This window comes from Pinus tabuliformis, chromosome J (assembly GCF_031772625.1).
Source record: "Pinus tabuliformis cultivar Carrire ecotype Pingquan chromosome J, CPIR1, whole genome shotgun sequence".
Lineage (NCBI taxonomy): Eukaryota > Viridiplantae > Streptophyta > Pinopsida > Pinales > Pinaceae > Pinus > Pinus tabuliformis.
The window spans coordinates 412,724,521-412,745,344 of NC_142295.1; the positions used below are offsets into that span (position 1 = coordinate 412,724,521).

The window sequence follows — 20,824 nt, forward strand, 5'->3', positions numbered from 1 at the left end:
AGTGGGCGAGAACCCATCTCTCTCCTTGGTGAATTCATTCAAAATTCACAAGTTGATATCATTAGTTTCTAGTTATTTTGGAGTCCGGATTTAGCTTGGAGCAGATGTTTGTGGGAGGTCATTTCCTTAGCCATATTCTTGTTCTTGTGCCAGCATATTTGATGTAATAAAATAACACTGAGATTCTTGCATGCTTGTGTTGTTTATTTTTCAGTTGTAGAATTTTGTTCCAGTTTTTGCAGTTCAATTAGTGGTTTAATTTGTGCATATCATTATAAAATTAGAGGTTTCATTTTTTGAAAAAAAATTCTGCAAAAATTATATCTGGAACATTACACATGAACAATTATATCAAACCATCATTAGGTGATATGGTTGTGGTCCAGCAAATTATTAGCTCACAGTCGTGTCTATCTGCTAAAGGGTTGAGGGTATTATAAGTCCACAACAAAGAGTGATGCAAAAACAGTACAAGCTAGGAAAAATGACAAGCCTTTCCATAACTATGCTCTGAAGACAAAACATTTCTAAATGGGAAGACAATGTTATGAACATAAATATGTATAAAATAATAATAATAATTAATAATTATGAAAGGACATGTCTCAAAGGACATCACTGTTCATGAAAGAGTATCCTACCTAAGTATATGTACGCGGCCCTCATTTGTATCATCATATCAATTCTCTCATACATTATTCAATATACTTATTTATTTATCCTCAATGAATTACTTTATATTCCAAGTCTCTTGGTTATTCTATTTGTGCGCCATATTTAGTTGTCACAACTTGATACGAAAATGGATTGCATACCTCATATTTGAAGACCCACTTTCATCAGGTGAATTGGGTAGAGGAAAATAATCTTTGATTGGAGAGTGGCTAAGAGGCATCTGAGAGTGGCCATCTATGGATCAATGTGGGGCTGCTAGCTAGCAAGTTGGATCAAATAGGGGGGAATTTTCCATGGGGGTTACCCATAGGCTGATGGTTAATAGCAGTGTTGATAATATCGTTCTCGGCAAAATATCGGCGAGGGTCCTGAAAACATATTTTCGGCAATATCAACGAAAATATCAGCAAAATATTGGCAAATATAAAAAATCACTTTTTTTTCTTCAGATTTTTAAACATATAAAGAAATAATGATATTTAGCCGAGATTTTCAAAATATGACAATATTTAGCTAAGATTTTCAAAATATCGCGATATTTAGCTGAGATTTTCAAAATATCGCGATATTTTCAAATATGAAAATATCACGATATTTACTTGCCGAACTATCGTTTGCCTGAAAATCCTGATATTCGTGATATTTCGTGAAATACCGCCAATATTATTAACACTAGTTAATAGGCCAGAAACAAATTCCTCAAAAAATTCTTCAATCTTCAATAAGCATTAAAAGATGTGAACCAACATAAATAATAGTAGAAAATGAGTAGGAACCCAAACTTTGGCACAAATTTCAAACTTGGCAGCCAAAGTCACTAGCTTTTAATCCATTTATCTACCTTTTTTTGGAAATTCTTTGGATCAATCTATCCCACAACTCCTTAGGTGAGGTTTGCAAGGAAAAGTGAACACTCAGTGATGCTGAATTAAAGCCCATACATGAGATTAGAGCCAACCAGGAATATGATTATTACTACCGAAGGCATTGATTTTTTCCCTTTTGAATCTTTGGAACTTCAAGTTTCATAGAATATTTGTAGGAATCCATTCCATTATAAGCATTTTTCTTCCATGACAATCAAGAAAGAATCATTGGCAAAGTGGCCATTAACCATTTGCCCCAAGTTAGGGTCTGGTAATGGAATGCCTTAATCAACCCTTGGGCCATCCTGTTCTCGAGAAATAACCTAGGGATTTAGCAACAATTACATACAATCCAAAGTCTCTGGGAGCGTAGATTCTCCCTTTCCAAGATATGACATTCAACTCTCTCAAGCAATCACCTGAAGTAATAGAAACCCTTCTTAACTAAAACCAAAAAGAAAAGTTCTGTTGGAAATCTATATATATCTTCCACACAATGGATCCCTTCCTTTTACAACACAAGAAAAAGAAGTGACTGCTATGCTACACCAAAAAAAAAAAAGAAAAAGTTTTCGATTTTATGTGTGAAACAACGTATATACAATTCTGTAAATATGGTTTTCATAATTTCGTGTTCTTTTAAATTCACGAAGTGCGTATAAAATTTGTTTGTTTCCACCAGCGTAATCCTATAGGCAGTTATATTAAAAAAAGTCGGTTTCTTCTACTATAAAATAGTCTATTTCCTATTTGTTTATGTATGCCATCATCTGATTGCGTATGTGGGACAGTTTATCCTCAACTCCACATATATTCCGAGAGACCAATTTAATTATTTTCATTAAACTATTGAATGTCTAATATGATTATTTTAGGGCTTCCAAAGTTATGAGAGTGGTTGAGAGAAAGCTATAATCCAAGAAAATATAAGAACAATAAACAAAAGTGGCTTACAAACTTTGTAGCCCAGTAAATTCTCCAATGTATGAAGGAATTTCACCAGAAATCATGTTGTTTCTTAGCACTCTGCACAAGACGTGAAATGTTAGAATCTTATTGTTTAGAAGATGAGCAGCAAGGTTGAATAGCTTGCATTAAGTTAAGGTTTATAAGCACGAGAGGCTATTTCACTTACAGTGTAGTCAATTTCTTCAAGTTTTTTAAGAATGACAACGACGAGACGCCTGGCCACGTTATGTCACTTACTCTCCTGCCAAAATGCATACCAAATATATGTCAACAAATAGTGAACTTTTAATGTCAATTTATGAACCAATTTACTTGCATTTCAAGTTGAAAAAAGTAGTAGCAAACATGCCAGTGAATGTTGAAACAAATACATACAGATTTGTCAAAGAGGTTAAGTTGGAAAATCTTGAAGGAATTGGACCCTTGAAAGCATTCCCCTGTAGCCTCCTGCATAGCCCTTTGATTCAGCATCGTGTGCAAGCCATAGAATAATGTGAAAAATAAATGGATAAATGTCTAGATGGCATGTGTGTTTTGCAGCGGTACATTAAAATTACGATAGATAGAGAAGAACTACTGTATGAACCAATGTAATAAAGTAATGTATAACTTTATGAGTTTTATATATTAAAAATTAGGATACCATATAACATTTTAAGAAAAACAATACACTGACAAATTAATATTTACAGAACATAAGATCGTTTACAGTTGGTTAGAAGGATCCAGGTTCAGCATAATTCTTATACATACATATAAATACTGACCAAGTTCATCATAGTTTCATAATGAAATGAAATGATATTTTAAGGTCCACGAGACTAAAAATAGTCTAAGATCATTAGTTCCTTGTTTTTCGCTATGTATATGGATGCCTCTACAAACAGCCTATGGTACCAAGTGTGTATAAGTTCATTACAAATAAAGTAAGCCTTAGGCTGATGTATGATATGACACTAGGTTCATCGAGTTTTAAAGGCTTAAAATTTAAATCCTTTTCATGATCTTCAACATTATCACATGACTTGTGCCTTTCCAAATGATCACTATCTTCAGATGGATTCTTTTGATGAGAATGTTTCTTTAAAGAAGACACCCCTTCAACCAGTTAGGACCCATGCAATTCAGAAAGTGTCTTTGTTTCGCCTTTCAACTGCTTTTGTTTATAGCCAGATTCATCACTAGACCTCATGCATGTTGAAGATCATAAAAATGATAGACATTAATTTTTCTGATTATTCCATTATTTAAAAACATTTTACAAAAGCATTAATATGAATATATAGAGTTTTTCAACAAGAATGCTGCAAAAACGTTTTAATAACCTCTTTTCCACCAAAAAAAAAATCAATATTAAAAATGAATAGAACTGCTTTATTTTTTTGGTAATCGACAAGATACCTTACCACAAAAGAAGATATATCATGCCACATTCATGACTCTCCTACAAAGAGAAAACACCAAATGTTTTTTGGCAAGAAAATAAAAAGTTGAATGGTGAGTCTTAGATAACCTTTCCATTTTCTAATTAAGATAATCACAGAATTCAACATATTTTACATGTATATTAAAAGAATATGTTTGTACATCCAAATGTTAATGAAAGGATGTTTAAAAATTTATTTTATGTTTTTGTGGGCCTGTTATCTCCCAAATCGCACTTAATCGCACTCAATAATAAAACACTAAATCCATGGATGCAACCTTGAGGTAATCCTACGAGAAAATACCATTGTCACCTTAGTACAATTTGGCTGACTCTTTTAAGGCCATGGGGTTATTCCTAGAAGAATGAGGCTAAGTCTCGAATATTTATCATTGAAGAGCTTTAGACTTAGTAAGTAAATCTTAATTATGATAATTATATAATGCAACGATTTACTCTATGAATTACAAATAACTTAAATCCAACACAAGATATGACTTTGAGACTTAAATAATTCAACACATTAGAAAATGCTTGGATTGATGCGCCATACAAGTACATTTGAATATTATTAAACAAAATAGTGCATCAATTAGATTTGATTTAGATAAACTAATTTATGATTATATGGATATATGGATATATGAATCAAATTTTGTTTAAATAATATTTTTTAAGGGCAATTCCACATTTGAACAAGTGGAGGAAACCATGTTTTTAAACTGTTGTAATTGATATCAAACAAAGTTCAATATGTTAACTTCCAAATGTAATTTCTAATACAAGAATGTAAATTCAAGGTTTTCTAAGTGATATAGCAACCCAAGTAATGATATGACACTGAAGCACCTTAAAGTTAAAGAACCTTAAATAAATAGTAGTAATGATAATCATGGTTTATTTAAAGAATGTTAAATAATTTCTAGAATTGTGACTAAGCAAAACAAGTCTAGGAAATGAATTTTTATCTATGTAAAATGAATAAAGTTAAATGAAATATGATGTAATGTATTTGGGAACTTATAAGAAAATTAAAACTAATATTGGAATTTTTTTATGGTGGTTGAAGAGAGAAACCCGTACTGAATAAACCCTATGGATTATGGCGTGGAGAACAATATTGAATATGGCTATTTTTGTCAATTTTTGATAGCTCGGAGGTACTTCTGCATTGGCAGTGGCTAGCATCTAAAAGTGACCAAGCACATTTCACTCCCTAGCTTTATAAAGTTGAGAAGTGTACATTTTTAATTAATGACTTAAAAGTGACCTTTTATAAAGTGAGTGTGACTTTATAAACTTGGGTCATGTTACCCACCATTTTGTGGGTGATATCCCTAGGACAATTTTTTTCTCCAAGATGGTCCTCAACTGACAACCAACAACCCCTTGTAGCCACTAGCTAGCTCATTGTGCCATTTCTCTGCCACCTGAGCCAGCCGTGTGGTCCCTCGCCCATCTGCCATGATCGTATGTTTGAAGGTGGGCCTCCTAAACTTGAAGGTATGCCTTCTCATTTGGTAGTCGAGTAATGTAATTTGCTTATCATAGACACTTCTGGGGATGGATTAATGGGGGGATTCAATGAAGAGAATGGGTTGGGTCTATGCCCTTGTCCCCTAGACCCCTTTTGGATATTAACCTTGCATCCTAGTCCCGTGGGATCTCTTTTACTGACCATTTGGCTTTAGGGATGGTATTTCATGGGAAACCTTGATTTTGGTTGTGTCGTCCTGATCCCTTATCCGCTTATATTACCCTCTTTCCACTCATTATTACCCCATTCATCATTTCTCCCACTTGGGTCGACATTCCTCTACAGGGTCCACATAGGGTTAGCTTGCCCCTTCCCCTTGCCCACACCTTGGGTCATGGCCTGGAATGAAGCACAGAGGTTGATGCAACTAAAAAGAAAGATAAAAGCATATTTGGCCACATTTACCAGGAAAATGTACCACAAAATGCAAAAGATGGAAGAGACAAACACATTTAGCACGTGAGCAAAAGCCAATACATGAGCTCTACCCCATCCTCATGGCCATCAACCTGGTTCCTACAGGTTCAATGAACCTCCTTCATCATATAGGAACCCATGATTGTTCCAACCGCTGGTGGGCAATGAACCGCCCTACCTTTAAAGGGGGTATTCACTACTATATCTTATACATCATGCTCTTACCCCTTGAGCCCTGAGTAGTTAATCAAAGAAAATCATAAAAAGGCAAAAGGAATATAAATAAGGGTGGAAAAATCAAGGTCGGGGCACCTCATGTACCACGATTGCTCCTTCCTATACATTATAAACCCAAGTGTGGGATTCCCTCTTATTAGCTACCGTTGTACCCCAGCATGTGACCTAGGGCTGCCCCTTCTCATCCCCTACTTCATTCACCTATCTGTCACATGCCACCACCTTTTGAAGGATGTACCTTGAATATATTATCCCCTTTAAAAGTAGAAACCACCTAATAGGATTCTTGGTTAACCCCATTTGGAGTTTAGGAGACTTTGGCACATCCCGAAGCCTATTATGGAAGGGCAGGCCATTATGAATTCCCCACATGTGGTCCATGATTGGTAAACTCGTTTACTCGATTTCTCTAATGACTTGTTGTACTAGAAGGCTAGGGGACACATTGGATCTTATGTAGGATTGCAGATGGTCTCCATCTTCGGTTTGGTCTCCCTATGCGGGGTCCTAATCCTCTAGAGGGCTACATTGGCACATGTAGGGTGTGCGTTGAGAGCCATGGGCCTCCACAACAACAGATAGAACTCCATGGATCCCCACAACCATTCAAGGATTGCTCGTGGTTCACTTATTGGACGAGGAAGACGCACCTGATCCATCATGCCCAGTTGGCCCCAAATTTGCACCATACACTTGGTAGATGATCCAAGACTTGCACGATGATGTGGCATCACCTACACCATCATCCTATCCCTTGCAGGTGATCTACATGAATCTTCAATTTGTTTGGAGACTCATGAGGACACTTGTGTGCCCCCACATGTCATTTAGAGCACCACAGGTTATTACAAGGGGCAACCCCTTATCCACTGCTTTTGAGGGTCCTACTCTTCATTATGGAACCCATGGACCTCATTAGGCCTCTTAGAGGGCCCTAGGACATGCATAGATTATTATTTGACCTCTTGGGAGGCTTATTCTTTCATTTATAAGCTAGTTTGATGGTCTTGTCACCAAAAGTTGGATTATTAGAACATTATTTTATTTTTGGGGCTTATGTACGTCAAAGAGGCTAATTCGAACTCCTCATTAGTGTATAAATACAAGTGAGATGAGTTCATTATTTCATCATCACTTTGGATTGGATCTCTTCTCTCTCTTGATAATTTCACACTTTTTCTAGAGGCTAAATTGGAGTTTTATGGATGAATTTTGTTGTGTGGATATTGGTCTATCTTATCTTGGAGCTTCTCTTTTGTCAATTGTGGATGGTTGGATATACTCTGTTACATGTAAGTATATGCTTTTAATGTTATTCTTGTTTTACTTTTTCATATACATTGGACTGGGATTTTTCGTTATTTCTAGGGCTAATTGTTGCATACATTTACTGCTTAAAATTGTGGAATTTTGTCTCTATTATAGCATCTCTCAATGTATGTGCCATGTAATGTGAAAGAAATCTCCTAGGGTTAATTCTATTAAATAATTTGATCTTGATAGGCCATCTCCTATGCACATCGAAGTATAAAAGCTGCAAGATTGCGTCTCCTTGACCTAGAAGGCAAGCGAAGTGGTCTTGAGGCCTCCTTGACTAAGAATCAAGAATCCTACTCATATTTCATCATAGACTCCATTCTCCCAAGACTAAAGCACTGATCTACCAAGAGGTTGTCACCAAAAATCACTTTCTTTCACTTCATTCAGGTCTATCCAAGTTGGGGCACCTAAGGCATCAATTTCCCAACAAGTTAGCCCTCCAAAAAGTTCGATCTCTTAGGGTCTCCTATGCTGGTGTTTCCTCAAGGTCTCCTCCAATTTTGAAGCCATTCTGATGGCGCAGTTAGGAGAAAAGAAAAGCCCTAGCTCCGGATCAAGCTTTTCCTTAGCATCCCCAAGGCTAGTACCTCATAGGATCAAATCGACACCTTCAAGTGAAAATTATTTCTTTGATCCTTCCCCCACCTTGTCTAGGGTAAGAACATCATTGGTTGCCATACTCATTCTTCCTATACTAAACCTGGTCCACTTGGTCTTGTGTGGTCCCATTCCTTTGAAAATACAATTCTTCGAGAACCATCTGGGATACCAATTACAATAAGGATTTTAGGGATTGGGAAGTTCCTTCATAAGTCATATCCCATAAAACTAACCCTTAAATCCTCCCTTCCTTTCCCTAGAAGACATTGTACCTTTCTTAGAAAGCAAGCAAGCCTTATCTCTCTAACTCTTCCAAGAAAGGGATTATTAGGGTCAGTGCACATCATTTCATTGACTTTTCCTTCATCAGTGACTCCATAATATACGGAGTCTCCTCCCATCGGTGAAAGTCTGTAAATAGAAGGGAGCCTTAGCTGAGGTGACAATGGGATAAGTCTTCATTTGTTGCCCTTAGTCTAGCATTTGCCTTTTGTGGATCCCCCTTAGGTCCCCTGCTAGTTTGAGAGGTAACATTTTGGTGCCGTTGTCGGGGACACGAAACATGTGTTTGGTTCCCCATATGACATATCGACATAACATTATTGGTGACTCCATTGGAAGAAAAAAGCCCTATTTCTTCATTGAAATTCAAAGTCAATGCTTATAGGGTGAAGCAACCATTTGTTAAGGCAATTTCATTCACCCAGGAGACTCCCATGTCACTAAGGACCCAACAACATGTTGACTGTTAGGGTAAGTAGTTTTCATCGTCAAATGTATTTTGCATGTCCTTTAATTTTCAGTTTTTTAATAAGTTGAGCATATGACCACTGCTTCGATCATAGTCTCAAAGGTCACTATCCTTCATTGTCAAGTTTTTTTCATCAAGGGTTCACCAAAAGCAGGAAGCAGTGTCAAGTTAATGGGAGTCATGGTCACTGTGCAAGTGGGTATCAACCATTTACGAGGTTTGCAAGAGTTGTAGAGCCTAATTAAAGAGTTCTACACCATCACAAAGCCATTTAAAGCCTACCCATTTGATCCATTTTGCCAGAGGAGGTGTGAAATCATACAGAGCATGGAGGGCTACTTGGATTAGCTGCCCCAGCATTGCACAAATACTCTGTTTTAGTCATCCTTTTGCAGAACCGTTTCCAATCACATAAAGGCAAATTTTAGGAAACTGAAAGAGGTTTTTCTCAAGGATGGGCCAAATAACAATAACCTCTTCCCATTTTTTTACATGTGTCATGGATAGGGATATTCGAATGCATCTTCAAAGCATATTTTTCGGACTGTGTAAATCGCCAATTTTAGCCATTGTTTTGGAGAAGATGTTTTTGAAGAGTTGGCGTAGAATTTCAAAAACATGAAAGAGGTATTTCTCAAGAACAGACCAAAGAACAATAACCTTCTCCAATTTGTTCACAGGTGCCATGGATTTGGAGATTCGACTTCATATTTAAGGCCTATTTTTCAGACTGTATTTTCCTGTTTTAGTCATGATTTTACATAACAGTTTCGGAGGCGATGGGGAATAATTTGAAGGAACGAAGAGAGGTTTTTCTTCAAAACGAGCTGATATAAAAAAATGTATCTCATATTTTACACAAGTGCTACCGTTTGGGAGTTACAGGTGTTATTGGGAGACCCATTTTTACAATTTCTTGCTGCCAGAATTATGAAGTTTTTTTGAAATTCGATTTGTGAATTTGAATTTTTGAAATGTTTGAGACATCAGATGGGTCCCACTCCAACTCATCAGATTTATACCTTGCTATTGTGATGCTAGCGATGAAGATAAACTGAATGGATGGGACATTAGCTAGAAGATAGGATAGTATGATAAGATCTAAGTGAGTTTTTGTTTTTTTCCACTAAAAGAAAAACACTGCAGATATGTTTAAGTTACTACTTTTGTAATCAATTCGACCCACCTCATGGATCAGAGAATCATTGTATATGGACATGGGATTTTTGGAGGTTGTAATTCTATTTAATGCTAAATGTTTCAAGCTAGAAAGGATTGATTGGTTGTTGATTGATTAGTGCTGGAAGCAAAGACTTGTATTTTGTATTTTCAAATATTTCTTAAGTGAATAGAAGAAGGCCAAGGGTATTTTGGCCAGGTATTCGCGTGTCAGATATCAGTTGGTATGTGTTTTTTCTCTGTTACTGTTATTACTTATGTTTCTGTGATACTAAAATAGTTCTTCATGCTCAGATAAGAGAATTTGCAGAATTCACTTTTTGCTTTGCTTTGTATCTATTGAACATTCATGAATCTCTTATTCTTCTAAAGGAAATTTGAATTCATCCTAGTTTGATGCTCATCTTGTCACCTCTGATGTTATATTCATCCATTACTACAACGAAATTTGTTAATTACCAATAGAGTTTCCTATCTTGCCCTTGCTCAAGATATCATCATTATCCCTTATTCACTTGAATCATTAAAAAAGATGAGCTTGTTCAAAGTGGGCTTTCCTTCCTTCACTTACCTTCAAGCCACCACTTAAAATTATCCTTTTATCATCATAGCTAGACTGAAATCCAAACTACTCAAGCCAATTCATTGACTGAAATCATATAGAAAGAGCCCTCTATAAAGCTAGAAGGGCTACATTCTAGCTTACAAGTGGTTTGTGGTTACCTTTGAGCTTCCTTCCTACAGCCTAAGGAAATTACAGAGTGCTAACATTGACCACATATATTCCTGCCATAGATATGACAGGGACCCCAAAATATCCTTCATCGAAATCCATGAAAAATATGCCAATGTTCGATGGGGATCCACATTCCGTAGCCAACCACGTGGTAAGGTTCATAAGGTACCTTTCGAAGCAAAATATAACTCAACCTTGTGACCAAATGGAATTGTTTGTCCTATCCATTTCCGCAAGTACCGATTGGCTTGAGTCATGTAAACCTAAAAGCATTCCTTCTCTTCCAATGTTTACTATGAACTTCTTGTTGCATGAAGGGTCAAGTTTCCAATCTCATGAAGACATATCCAAAATGTTAGATATGGCCGTTTGAGAGGAGGAAGTTATTGAATATGGTTTAATGCTTGAGGAAGAGCCTCTTATTGATGCATACTTTAATGATGGTGCCAAAGGAGAGACTCATGAATTGGAAAGCATGCCCTCTAAGGATAATGAGGAAGATCTCAACCCCGAGAGCCCTCAGACATTGCAAGAATGGATTATGGAATATGAAAAGTCTTGCAGGGAGCTCATGGCCACATATAACTCCCAAGAGATTTTCTCCCATTATTGTGAGCAATCGGAAAGGCTCTATAACACGAAGAGTGAATATAAAGAGAGTCCTACCGATGACCTTCTTCTTAAGGCATTTTATCAAAATCATGTAGTAAATACCTTGGAGATCATTCTTCGGGAACGGATGAAGGAAGAAACATTAGGGGAATTTTGAAGTCTAAAATGGGCCTCCTAAGAAAAATGTACAACCAAAATAAACTTTATAAGAACCAATAAGATTCAAGATGATGATGTCAACCATGGGGGATGATTCACCATTTTTGGAGTAAAAAAGTAAAAAAATTAAAAAATAATGAAATAATAAAACTACTTTTTCAACTCGTATTTTCAACTTATCTCCCTAATATTTTACTCAAATTTCGAGCAGGAGTACTCGTTAGATGCAACATGGGTACTCCTTGGATGAGGGATTAAATTTTTCATGTAACGAGTGTTTCCACTTGAAATTTGAGTAAACCCATTGGGAGATATGTTGAAAATATGAGTTGAAATTTGATGATGTAATCTAATCTTATTTTATTATTTCCACTATTATTTTATAATTTCCTTGGTAGGCCCATTTTAGACCTCAAAATTTCCCTAATGAGTCCTCCCTATCTAAAGAAGAAAATGCTTCGCCCCTTCTGAATAACAATGTTGGTCCTTATGAATCCCTTCCTAGTGATTGGAAAGGTCTCTTTTGTTCCAAGATGATTCAATCAAATATGAGCCTTCCAAGATTGTGGGAAATTCTGATGACTCTAATATAGAAGAAATTGAGGAAGATGCTTCCTTAGGCCATGCCCCCCATAAAGGATTTTTCTTCATGTTTGAGCGTTCCTCCCCTGCCTTGGAAATAGAGGTTTGTGATGATGTTCATTCCCCTAGTCTTGATGAAGAGCTGCTTTCCCCTATGAAGAAACAGGAATCATGGTTTTTGCCCAAATACAATGATGACTCCATTTCTTGTTTTCCCAATGACCAAAATAATATCATCCTAAATACATTCGAGACATTCAATCCTTCTTACCTAGAGGGTGATAGGCCTGAGATAGATTAACATTTCTATCTCCTGGTTAAGAGATGAAATTCAATCTTCTTGGTTGATGTCTTTCCGTTATTCTAAGGCTCCTTTCTATATAATATGGGTCCCCTATTTTCCCACCTTTTGCCCCTGTAACTCTTCGCATCATTATTCCCATTTATATTGTCGAGTCCATTGCAAAAATAATCATGGAAGCATGCATTTTTGTATTGATCAACTGACATGTTGGTTGCATTAGGTCTAAGATTATACCTAGCGATTGACATTGTATCATATGCATGGTAGAGTAGGGTGCATCGCATGTTGATTTTGCATTAGAACTAACGTCATATGATATTTCTCATGGTAGATAGATGCATATTTGCATATTTTATTTTTTGTTGATTTTATGACCTAACATATAGCATGTGCGATCATGAGACGCTGCAAAAGCATGTTGCTCCATGTTATTCCATATATTATATGTGCAAGTGACAGGTCTATGGTAACCAAGAGATTGTTGGAGTTCTCGTGACCTCCTGTTCGAGTAGCTTCGCCCACTTATTCAAGAGATCACGTCCCAGTTGGAGCCAGATATTACCCACCATTTTGTGGATGATATCCCTAAGAGAAAAAATTTCTCCAGAATGGTCCTCAGTCGACAGCGAACAACCCCTTACAACCACTAGCTAGCTCATTGTGCCATTTCTCCACCATCTGAGCCAGCCATGTGGTCCCTTGCCCATCTACAATGATCGTATGTTTGAAGGTGGGCCTCCCGAACCTGAAGGTATGCCTTGTCACTTAGTATTTGAATATGGCAGTTTGCTTATCATGGACACTTTTGGGCATGGATTAATGGAGGGATTCAATGGACAGAATGGGTTAGCTCTGTGCCCTTGTCCCCTAGCCCCCTTTTGGATATTAACCTTGCATCCTAGTGCCATGTGATCTCTTTCACTGACCATTTGGCTTTAGGGATGTTATTTCATGGGAAACCATGATTTGGGTTGCGTGGTCCCACTCCCTTATCCGCTTATATTACCCTGTTTCCACTCATTATTACACCATTCATCATTTATCCCACCTGGGTCAACATTCTTCTACAGGGTCCACATAGGGTTAGCTTGCCCCTTCCCCTTGCCCACAGCTTGGTTCATGGCCTGGAATGAAGCCCGGAGGTTGATGAAGCTAAAAAGAAAGACAAAAGCATATTTGGCCACAATCAACAGGAAAATGTACCACAAAATGCAAAAGATGGTCGGGACAAACACATTTAGCCTATGGGCAAAAGCCAATACATGAGCTCTACCCCATCCTCATGGCCATCAACCTGGTTCCTACAGGTTCAATGAACCTCCTTCATCATATAGGAACCCATGATTGTCCCAACCCCTAGTGGGCAATGAACCGCCCTAGCTTTAAATAGGGTATTCACTGCTATATCTTATACATCATGCTCTTACCCCTTGAGCCCTGAGCAATTAATCAAAGAAAATCATAAAAAGGCAAAAGGAATATAAATAAGGGTGGAAAAATCAAGGTCGGGACACCTCATGTACCATGATTGGTCCCTCCTATAGATTATAAACCCAAGTGTGGGCTTCCCTCTTATTAGCTACCCTTGTACCCCAGCATGTGACCTAGGGTTGCCCCTTCTCATCCCCTACTTCATTCACCTATCTATCACATGCCACCTCCTTTTAAAGGATGCACCTTGAATATATTATCCCCTTTAGAAGTAGAAACCCCCTAATAGGATTCTTTGTTAACCCCATTTGGAGTTTAGGAGACATTAGCACAACTCGAAGCCCATTATGGAAGGGCAGGCCATTATGAAGTCCTCACCTGTGGTCCACTATAGGTAAGATCGTTTACTCGATTTCTCTAATGACTTGTTGTAATGGAAGGCTAGGGGACGCATTGGATCTTATGCAGGATTGCAGATGGTCTCCATCTTGGGTTTGGTTTCCCTATACGGGGTCCTAATCCTCCAAAGGGATACATTGGCACATGTAGGATGTTTGTTTAGACCCATGGGCCTCCACAACAGCAGATCACACTCCATGGATCCCCACAACCATTTAGGGCTTGCGCGCGGTTCACTTATTGGACGAGAAAGATGCACCTGATCCATCGTGCCCAGCTAGCCCTAGATTTGCACCATACACTTGGCAGATGATCCAAGACTTGCACGATGATGTGGCATCACCTACACCATCATCCTATCCCTTGCAAGCGATCTACAGGCATCTTCGATTTGTTTGGAGACCCATGAGGACACTTGTGTGCCCCCACATGTCATTTCGAGCACCACAGGTTATTACAAGGGGCCAACCCTTTGTCCACTGCTTTTGAGGGTCCTACTCTTCATTATGGCACTCATGGACCTCATTAGGCATCTTAAAGGGCCCTACGACATGCATAGATTATTGTTTGACCTCTTGAGAAGCTTATTCTTCCATTTATGAGCTAGTTTGGTGGGCTTGTCACCAAAAGTTGGATTATTAGAATATTATTTTATTTTTGTGCTTATGTAGGCCAAGGAGGCTAGTTCGAATTCCTCATTAGTGTATAAATACAAGTGAGATGAGTTCATTATCTCATCATCATTTTGGATTGGATCTCTTCTCTCTCTTAAGAATTTCACACTTTTTATAGAGGATGAATTGGATCTTTATGGATGAATTTTGATGTGTGGATATTGGTCCATCTAATATTGGAGCTTCTCTTTTGTCAATTGTGGATGGTTGGATATACTTTTCTACATGTAAGTACATGCTTTTAATGTTATTCTTGGTTTACTTTGTCATATACATTCCATTGGGATTTTCGCTATTTCTAGGACTAATTGGTGCATGCATTTACTGCCTAAAATTGCAAAATTTTGTCTCTATTACAGCATCTATCAATGTATGGGCCATGTAATGTGAACAAAATCTCCTAGGGGTAATTCTATCAAAAAATTTTACCTTGATAAGACATCTCCTTTGCACATCAAATTATAAAAGTTGCAATATTTCTTCTCCTTGACCTAGAAGGCTAACAAAGTGGTCTTGAGGCCTCCTTGACTAAGAATCAAGAATCCTACTCATATTTCATCATAGACTCCACTCTCCCAAGACTAAGGCACTGATCTACCAAGAGGTGGTCACCAAAAATCATATCCTTTCACCTTCATTCAGGTCTAGCCAAGTTGGGGCACCTAGGGCATCAATTTCCTAACAAGATATCCCTCCAAAAAGTTTGATCGCTTAGGGTATCCTGCACTGGTGTTTCCTCAAGGTCTCCTCCAATTTTGAAGCCATTCCGATGGTGGAGTTGGGAGAAAATCCAAGCCATAGCTCCGGGATCAAGCTTTGGTTTAGCATCCCCAAATCTAGTACCTCATAGGATCAAATCGATACCTTCAAGTGAAAATTCTTTCTTTGATCCTTTCCCCACTTTGTCCAGGGAAAGAACATCATTGGTTTCCATACTCATTCCTCCTATCCTAGACCAGGTCCACTTGGTCCCGTGTGGTCTCATTCCTTTAAAAAGATAACTCTTTGAAAACCATCTGGGATACCAATTACAATAAGGATTTTAGGGATTGGGAAGTTCCTTCATAAGTCATATCCCATAAACCTAACCCTTAAATCCTCCCTTCCTTTCCCTAGAAGACATTGTACCTTTCTTAGAAAGCAAGCAAGCCTTACCTCTTTAACGCTTCCAGGAAAGGGATTATTAGGGTCAGTACACATCATTTCTTGAATTATCCTTCATCAGTGACTCCATAATATAACGTGTCTCCTCCCATTGGCGAAAGTCCATAAATAGAAGGGAGCCTTAGCTGAGGTGACAGTGGGCTAAGTCTCCATTTGTTGCCCTTAGTCTAGCATTTGCCCTTTAGGAATCCCTCTTAGGTCCCCTTCTAGTTTGATCGGTAACATTTTGGCACCATTGCCGAGGACACAAAACGTGTGTTTGTTTCCCCATACGACATATCAACATCACATTAATGGCGACTCCATTGGAAGAACAAAGCCCTAGTTCATCATTGAACTTCAAAGTCAATGCTTGTAGGGTGAAGCAAACAATTGTTAATGAAATTTCATTCACCCTGGCGACTCCCAGGTCACTAAGGACCCAACAACATGTTGACCACATATATTCCTACCATAGATATGACAGGGACCCAAAAATATCATTCATCAAAGTCCATGAAGAATATGACAATGTTCGATGGGGATCCACATTCCATAGCCAACCACGTGGTAAGGTTCATAAGGTACCTTTCAAAGTAAAATATAACTCAACCTTTTGACCAAATGGAATTTTTTTTCCTATCCATTTCACCAAGTACCGATTGGCTTGAGTCATGTAAACCTAAAAGCATTCTCTCTCTTCCAACGTTGACTACGCACTTCATGTTGCATGAAGGGCCATGTTTCCAATCTCATGAAGACATATCCCAAACGTTAGATATGCCCCTTTGAGAGGAGGAAGTTATTGAATATGGTTTTATGCTTCAGGAAAAGCCTCTTATTGATGCATACTTTAATGATGGTGCCAAAGGAGAGACTCATGAATTGGAAAGCATGTCCTCTAAGGATAATGAGGAACATCTCAACCCTGATAACCCTTAGACATTGCAAGAAGGGATGATGGAATATGAAAAGTCTTGCAGGAAACCGATGGCCACATATAACTCCCAAGAGATTTTCTCCCACTATTGTGAACAATCGGAAAGGCTCCGTAACACAAAGAGTGAATATAAAGAGAGTCCTACCGGTGACCTTCTTCTTGAGGCATTTTATCAAAATCACGTAGTAAATACCTTGGAGATCATTCTTCGGGAATGGATGAAGGAGAAAAAGTCCTCCCTATCTCAAGAAGAAAATGCTCCACCCCTTCTGAATCACAATGTTGGTCCTTATGAATCCCTTCCTAGTGATTGGAAAGATCTCTTCTTTATGTTCCAAGATGATTCAATCAAAGAAGAGCCTTCAAAGATTGTGGGAAATTCTGATGACTCTAATATAGAAGAAATTGAGGAAGATGCTTCCTTAGGCCATGCCCCCGATAAAGGGCTTTTCTTCATGTTTGAGCGTTCCTCCCCTGCCTTGAAAAAAGAGGTTTGTCATAATGTTCATTCCCCTTGTCTTGATGAAGAGTTGCTTTCCCCTATGAAGAAAAAGGAATCATGGTTTTTCCCCAAATACAATGATGAGTCCATTTCCTTTTTTCCCAATGACCAAAATAATATCATCCTAAATACATTCGAGACATTCAATCCTTCTTACCTAGAGGGTGATAGGCCTGAGATAGCTCTTCATCAAAGATTCATGTACTTGATCATTGACATTTCTATCTCTTGTTTAGGAGACCAAATTCAATCTTCTCGGTTGATGTCTTTTTGTTCTTCTAGGGCTCCTTTCTATATAATATGGGTCCCCTGTTTTCCCACCTCCCACCCCCGTAACTCCTCGCATCATTATTCCCGTTTATATTGACGAGTCGATTTCAAAAATAATCATGGAAGCATGCATTCTTGTATTGATCAACTAACATGTTGGTTGCATTGGGTCTATGATTATACCTAGCACTTGACATTGTATCATATGCATGGTAGAGTAGGGTGCATCACATGTTGATTTTGCATTAGAACTAACGTCATATGATATTTCTCATGGTAGATGGATGCATATTTTCATATTTTATTTTTTGTTGATTTTATGGCTAGCATGTGCGGTCATGAGATGCCACGAAATCATGTTGCTCTGTGTTCTTCCATATATTATATGTGCAGGTGACAGGTCTACGTTAACCAAGAGATTGTTGGAGTTCTCGTGACCTCTCGTTCGAGTAGCTTCGCCCACTTTTTTGAGAGTTCACGTCCTAGTTGGAACCAGATGTTACCCACCATTTTGTGGGTGATATCCCTAGGAGAAATTTTTTCTCCGAGCTGGTCCTCAGCCAGCAGCCAACAGCCCCTTACAGCCACCAACTAGCTCATTGTGCCATTTCTCCACCACCTAAGCTAGCCATGTGGTCCCTTGCACATCTGCCATGATCGTATGTTTGAAGGCGGCCTCCCGAACCTGAAGGTATGTCTTGTCATTTGGTAGTTGAGTATTGTAGTTTGCTTATCATGGACACTTCTGGGCATGGATTAATGGGGGTATTCAGCGGAAAGAATGGGTTAGGTTTGTGCCCTTGTCCCCTAGCCCCCTTTTGGATATTATCCTTGCATCCTAGTCCCATGGGATCTCTTTTACTGACCATTTGGCTTTAGGGATGGTATTTCATGGGAAACCCTGATTTTGGTTGCGTGGTCCCGCTCCCTTATTCACTTATATTACCCTCTTTCCACTCATTATCACCCCATTCATCATTTCTCCCACCTAGGTCCAAATTCCTCTACTGGGTCCACATAGGGTTAGTTTGCCCCTTCCCCTTGCCCACACCTTGGGTCATGGCCTGGAATGAAGCCCAGAGGTTGGTGCCGCTAAAAAGAATGATAAAAGCGTATTTGGCCATATTCAACAGGAAAATGCAAAAGGTGTTCGGGACAAACACATTTGGCACGTGGACAAAAGCCAATACATGACCTCTACCCCATCCTCATGGCCAACACCCTGGTTCCTACAAGTTCAATGAACCTCCTTCATCATATAGGAACCCATGATTGTCCCAACCCCTGGTGGGCAATGAAACACCCTACCTTTAAATGGTGTATCCACTTTTATATCTTATACATCATGCTCTTACCCCTTGAGCCCCGAGCAGTTAATCAAAGAAAATCATAAAAAGGAAAAAGGAATATAAAGAAGGGTGGAAAAATCAAGGTCAAGGCACCTCATGTACCATAATTTCTCCCTCTTATTAGCTACCCTTGTACCCCAACATGTGACCCAGGGTTGCCCCTTCTCATCCCTTACTTCATTCACCTATCTGTCACATGCCACCACATTTTGAAGGATGTACCTTGAATAAATTATCCCCTTTAGAAATAGAAACCACCTAATAAGATTTTTGGTTAACCCCATTTGGAGTTTAGGAAACATTGGCACATCTTGAAGCCCATTATGGAAGGGTAGGCCATTATGAAGTCCCCACCTGTGGTCCATGATTAGTAAGCTCGTTTACTTGATCTATCTAATGACTTGTTGTACTAGAAGGCTAGGGGACGCATTAGATCTTATGCAAGAATGCAGATGGTCTCCATCTTGGGTTTGGTCTCCCTATACGGGGTCCTAATCCTCCAGAGGGCTATATTGGCACATGTAGAGTGTGCATTGAGAGCCATGGGCCTCCATAGCAGCAGATAGAACTCCATGGATCCCCACAGCCATTCAGGGATTTCTCATGGTTCACTTATTGGACGAGGAATATGCACCTTATCCATCATGCCCAGCTGGCCCCATATTTGCACCATACACTTGGAAGATGCTCCAGGACTCGCACGATGATGTGGCATGACCTACACCATCATCCTATCCCTTGCAGGCGATCTACAAGCATCTTCAATTTGTTTGGAGACCCATGAGGACACTTGTGTGCCCCCACATGTCATTTGGAGTGCCACGGGTTATTACAAGGGGCCAACCCCTTGGCCACTGCTTTTGAGGGTCCTACTCTTCATTATGACACCCATCGACCTCATTAGGCCTCTTAGAGGGCCTTACGACATTCATATATTATTATTTGACTACTTGAGAGGCTTATTCTTCATTTATGAGCTAGCTTGGTGGTCTTATAAAAGCTGCAAGATTGTTTCTCCTTGACCTAGAAGGCTAGCGAAGTGGTCTCGAGGCCTCCTCGACTAAAAATCAAGAATCCTACTCATATTTCATCATATAATCCATTCTCCCAAGACTAAGGCACTAATCTACCAAGAGGTGGTCACCAAAAATCACATCCTTTCATCTTCATTCAGGTCTAGCCATGTTGGGGTACCTAGGGCATCAATTTCTCGACAAGATAGCCCTCCAAAAAGTTCTCTCTTAGGGTCTCCTACGCTGGTGTTTTCTCAAGGTCTGCTCCAGTTTTGAAGCCATTTTGACGGTGGAGTTGGGAGAAAAGCCAAGCCCTAGATCTGGGATCAAGCTTTACCTTCGTATCCCCAAGGCTAGCACCTCATAGGATCAAATTGACACCTTCAAGTGAAAATTATTTCTTTGATCCTTTCCCCACCTTGTCTAGGGTAAGAACATCATTGGTTGCCATACTCATTCCTCCTATCCTAGACCGGGTCCACTTTGGTCCCGTGTGGTCTCGTTCCTTTGAAAAGACAATTCTTCGAGAACCATCCGGGATACCAATTACAATAAGGCTTTCGGGGATTGGGAAGTTCCTTCATAAGTCATATCCCATAAACCTAACCCTGAAATCCTTCGTTCCTGTCCCTAGAAGACATTATACCTTACTTAGAAAGCAAGCAAGCCTTATCTCTCTAACTCTTCCACGAAAGGGATTATTAGGGTCAGTCCACATCATTTCATTGACTTA

At 38.9% G+C, this 20,824-nt stretch overlaps 1 protein-coding gene across 2 annotated transcripts in view; it reads right to left on the reverse strand.

Annotated features, from left to right (window-relative positions):
- Positions 1–2,204: 2,204 nt before the first annotated feature.
- Positions 2,205–20,824, reverse strand: part of LOC149227588 (uncharacterized) — a 121,111-nt gene continuing 102,491 nt past the window's right edge. Inside the window, exons 7-9 of one of the 2 annotated variants that reach the window (XM_089375535.1) lie at positions 2,886–2,957; positions 2,677–2,751; positions 2,205–2,567 (exon numbers count right to left, since the gene is read on the reverse strand). In XM_089375535.1, the coding sequence (XP_089231661.1) occupies positions 2,492–2,567; positions 2,677–2,751; positions 2,886–2,957 (223 nt within the window). In that variant the 3' untranslated portion in view covers positions 2,205–2,491. The remainder of the gene's footprint in view (positions 2,568–2,676; positions 2,752–2,885; positions 2,958–20,824) is intronic. The other variant, XM_089375534.1, reaches the window with a different exon arrangement.